Source organism: Brachyhypopomus gauderio, chromosome 3, assembly GCF_052324685.1.
Source record: "Brachyhypopomus gauderio isolate BG-103 chromosome 3, BGAUD_0.2, whole genome shotgun sequence".
Taxonomy (NCBI): Eukaryota; Metazoa; Chordata; class Actinopteri; order Gymnotiformes; family Hypopomidae; genus Brachyhypopomus; species Brachyhypopomus gauderio.
In genome coordinates, this window is record NC_135213.1 from 15,673,482 (window position 1) to 15,677,233 (window position 3,752).

Genomic DNA, 3,752 nt, shown 5'->3' on the forward strand with positions numbered 1-3,752 from the left:
AATTTCGTCCTTCACTGTAAAGTGCACGTGAATATGAAGAGAAACAAAAACAATTCTTCATTAAATCAGTAGGTTATATGCAAAATACGGTGGGAAGTAACAATAAATCGTTTATTAATTCGGTCTAATAAACATCTAGTAGCATCACTTTCTTTAATAATTTATTTGTTATAAGCTTATAAAGGAATTATAACCATTTTAACATTTTGAAGCAGTTTATAGTTATATAGTTATAGTTATATGACAAATTTATTGTCTTTTTAAAATAAACATCCGGGAAGTACTTATTGTACTTATCCAGCACTTATGATGTTTAAAACATGTTGATGCATCATCTTTAATGTTTGGGTTATTAAACTACTCTAGTAGGCTAATCCAATCGAAGTTCCACATTTAAAAGAACAACAGATGGAGAAAAACGATGGAGCTGGAGAAAGATAGATCTGCACAGCCATGGACTGAAATGCTAAGCAAAGTAGCTAAGCGACTTTATCTGCACTTGTTGTGTACCATTTAGAATATCTAAACCAGACAATAAATGCCTGGCCTGCAGAGAATGTTTATGTTTAGAAGAAAATAACCAAAACATAGTTTACCTCACTAGGCTTTAAAACCCAGCAATTACAACTACTTTACTTTTATTATCAACAACAACAACAATAATAATAATGAGTACGTATAATGTTATATTTTTATGAATATGCAATTACGACGAATTACGTATACATTTTAATTTTACATAGGCTACTTAATGTAAAATACATCTGCCTGTCGAATCACTCGCTGATAAACGTCAATAAAACAAGTTCAATAAAGACTTTAACTCCTCAGTGAAACGTTGCTTACTCTATAGACACATACACACACACACACACAAAAAAAAGACTAGTCAGTGAAAATAAGCACTTGATGACGTGTGTGACAAATCCCCTCTTGACTAATTGTCCCATAGTCGTTTGCTGACTAATTGTACTACAAGACCAATCATAGGGCAGAGCATTCACCCTGCGGCAACGCCGCTACAGCAGGGGAGGGAGCGTTCACGCTCAAACGTTTCTCTTCCCTGCTCTCTCTCTCTCTCTCCCTCCCTCTCCTCCCCTCTCTTACCCAGTCTGCTATTTCTTCTTAAATCCCATTTGCCATTGTGCGTACCCAATAGCTTAGCTCAGTCCGCGTTTAACTTGGATGACATTTTGATTTCATCGTTACGATCTAGCGCGAGACGGACGCATTTATCATCCGGCTATCTGTTACTGTGGCTCATCTTATGAATTGCACGTCGTTACGAATTTGAACACTCGTTCGCCTTCTTAAAGCCCGATAATTATCAAGGTGTTTCAACTGAGAACTGTGGCGTCGGGACAACTTCATATTTCAGTTTTATGGTTCGAGCTACAGGAACTGTAACCGACCCAATGGCCGAAACAACGCAGGAGACTCGTCCGTCAGCTAAAGACTCTCCGTTTTCCATAAAGAACCTTCTGAACTGCGATAGCAAGCCGCCTAAACCAAAGGCCATCATTACCTCAACAAAAGGGGTTTTAGATAGTAGTTTCTCGCTCTCCAGAGTCGGTGACTTAAATTTTCCTCGGTTTGAGTTACCTGTTCAGAGGTTTGGATTACCGGCCCACTATCTGGACAGGACGTCAGCGTGGTGGTATCCGTACGCGCTAAGCTCCACTGGACATTTACACAGAGCGGCAGGTAAGAACATCAATACGTGCTTTGAGCATAAGTGTGTGACTGCTGTTTAGATTGTATTTTCACGCTTGCTACCTGTCCATGACGTTTATAGAAATTCAAGAGGAGAAGGTTAGGCTGATTAAAAATTATCAGGTGTCGACAAAGGGAAAAAGTTTGATGGGAACAGACATTACTGATAAGTGATTGTGATTAGGCTATACATATATAAATGCCTAAATGATGCAAAATTGAATCTATCCCTTTAGTGATTCAGTGATATTTCTTTTCTTTTTGTTTCAAATGAGCAGTGCCGGAGAGGGCCAGCATTAGAGACTCGTCTCCCGCGTCCGGCACAGACAGAGACTCCCCGGAGCCACAGCTCAGAACGGACCCCGATGCCAAAGACGACGAGGACAACAAAAGTGCGGACGAAATTATCCTTGAGGAGAGTGACACCGACGAACCAAAGAGAGAGGAGATGTCGGAGGACTGGAAGAAATCAGGGGATACCTCGGATAAGAAACTGTGCCGGAAAAAGAAGACGCGCACCGTCTTTTCGAGAAGTCAGGTATTCCAGCTGGAGTCCACCTTTGACATGAAGCGCTACCTGAGCAGCTCGGAGCGCGCGGGCCTCGCCGCGTCGCTGCACCTCACCGAGACCCAGGTCAAAATCTGGTTTCAGAACAGGCGGAACAAATGGAAACGGCAGCTCGCTGCGGAACTGGAGGCGGCTAACCTCAGCCACGCCACCGCACAAAGAATAGTACGAGTGCCCATTCTATACCACGAGAACTCCGCCACCGAGAGCATGAACTCTGCTGCCAACGGCACGGCCAGCCAGTCCCTGCTGACGTTTCCGCACCCTGCTTACTATTCTCATCCAATTGTTACAACCGTTCCGCTGCTGAGGCCCGTTTGAAAAATCTTCATGTATTTATATTTCAGTGTAATGTAATGCATTTATAAGACATAACCGTGATTAAATATTTTTCAAAAATAAACTATGGAAAATACTTGTATTGCTGAAAGATCAATGAACCTTCACACCCCAGCAGGTGCAATTTAGTTTATTATTATTATTATTATTATTATTATTATTATTATTATTATTATTATTATTATTATTATTATTATTATACGCGTTCCTTTGAATTAACCCTCCAAAATTACACTAGTAGTTCGGACATGCGATTGCGTATTTCAGAGTTTCAGAGGGGTGATGGTTAGGGTTTTACTTTTATAATGATGATGATGATGATTTTTGTTATTAGTATTTTATTATTATTATTATTATTTTGTAATCAAGTATCTTAATTGCCTCTGCATTTCCTTTCAAAACTCAGCACACCTGAATGTTTGGCCTTTTGTGGTCAGGTTAATCTGCCACACCGTGTAGCTACCTGCTTACAGGTAGTGTGGGATGTTTACAAGGCGCCCTCGCCCATATAGACAGTAACAGCGGAGCATCGCGAACGCCAGTTAACATACGTTTGATGGACAATCATTGAGACCACCTATTTGGTACTTTTAAACTTTTGTACAAATAACAAACGGATTTTCATTAAAACTGCGATGGTCTTTTGGATTCCAATTCATTGTATATATAGGTTATATAAGATAATGTTGTGAATATTCGTAAATATTCTGAAGCAAAAATGCAACATTCTGTATATGGACAGATTTTGATATTGTATTTGCTGTAATAAATTTGGTTCATTGAACATGCGTCTGTGATCATATGTTCACAGTGACTTATTATCATGACCACTAAAATTATAAAATGTAATTTAGGCCTACTTGAAATTATGATTTCAAATGATTTGTTACGAAAACGTTCCACTTGTAATAAACATGATATGGACTCACCTGGATTTTTTTTTGTTTGTTGCTAGTAAAGGTATGGAGCAATTAATTCTATTAAACAAGCAATCCTTAGTCTAAATTCTCTTTCCAGCATTTTGTCCAGCACATATAAGCAGTTGTATAGTTTTCTGCATAAACCATTACACTGCTCCGCCTCTTGGTCCAGAGCTAATCAATTCAGTTCTCAGTTCTCGCCCCGCAGCGAC

At 39.5% G+C, this 3,752-nt stretch overlaps 1 protein-coding gene across 1 annotated transcript; it reads left to right on the plus strand.

Moving 5' to 3' along the window:
- The first annotated feature begins 1,084 nt into the window (after positions 1-1,084).
- Positions 1,085-3,510, plus strand: hmx3b (H6 family homeobox 3b). The gene is made up of 2 exons (XM_076998582.1): positions 1,085-1,704; positions 1,992-3,510. Exons 1-2 carry the CDS (start codon positions 1,383-1,385, stop codon positions 2,600-2,602), a joined length of 933 nt encoding a protein of 310 aa, XP_076854697.1. The 5' UTR covers positions 1,085-1,382; the 3' UTR covers positions 2,603-3,510.
- The last annotated feature ends 242 nt before the right edge of the window (positions 3,511-3,752 follow it).

Bases quoted from the DNA above. Each gene is read 5' to 3' on its own strand.
- hmx3b (XM_076998582.1), top strand. From the start codon at position 1,383: ATGGTTCGAGCTACAGGAACTGTAACCGACCCAATGGCCGAAACAACG. The intron at 1,705-1,991 runs GTAAGAACATCA...TCAAATGAGCAG, and splicing joins ACATTTACACAGAGCGGCAG to TGCCGGAGAGGGCCAGCATT.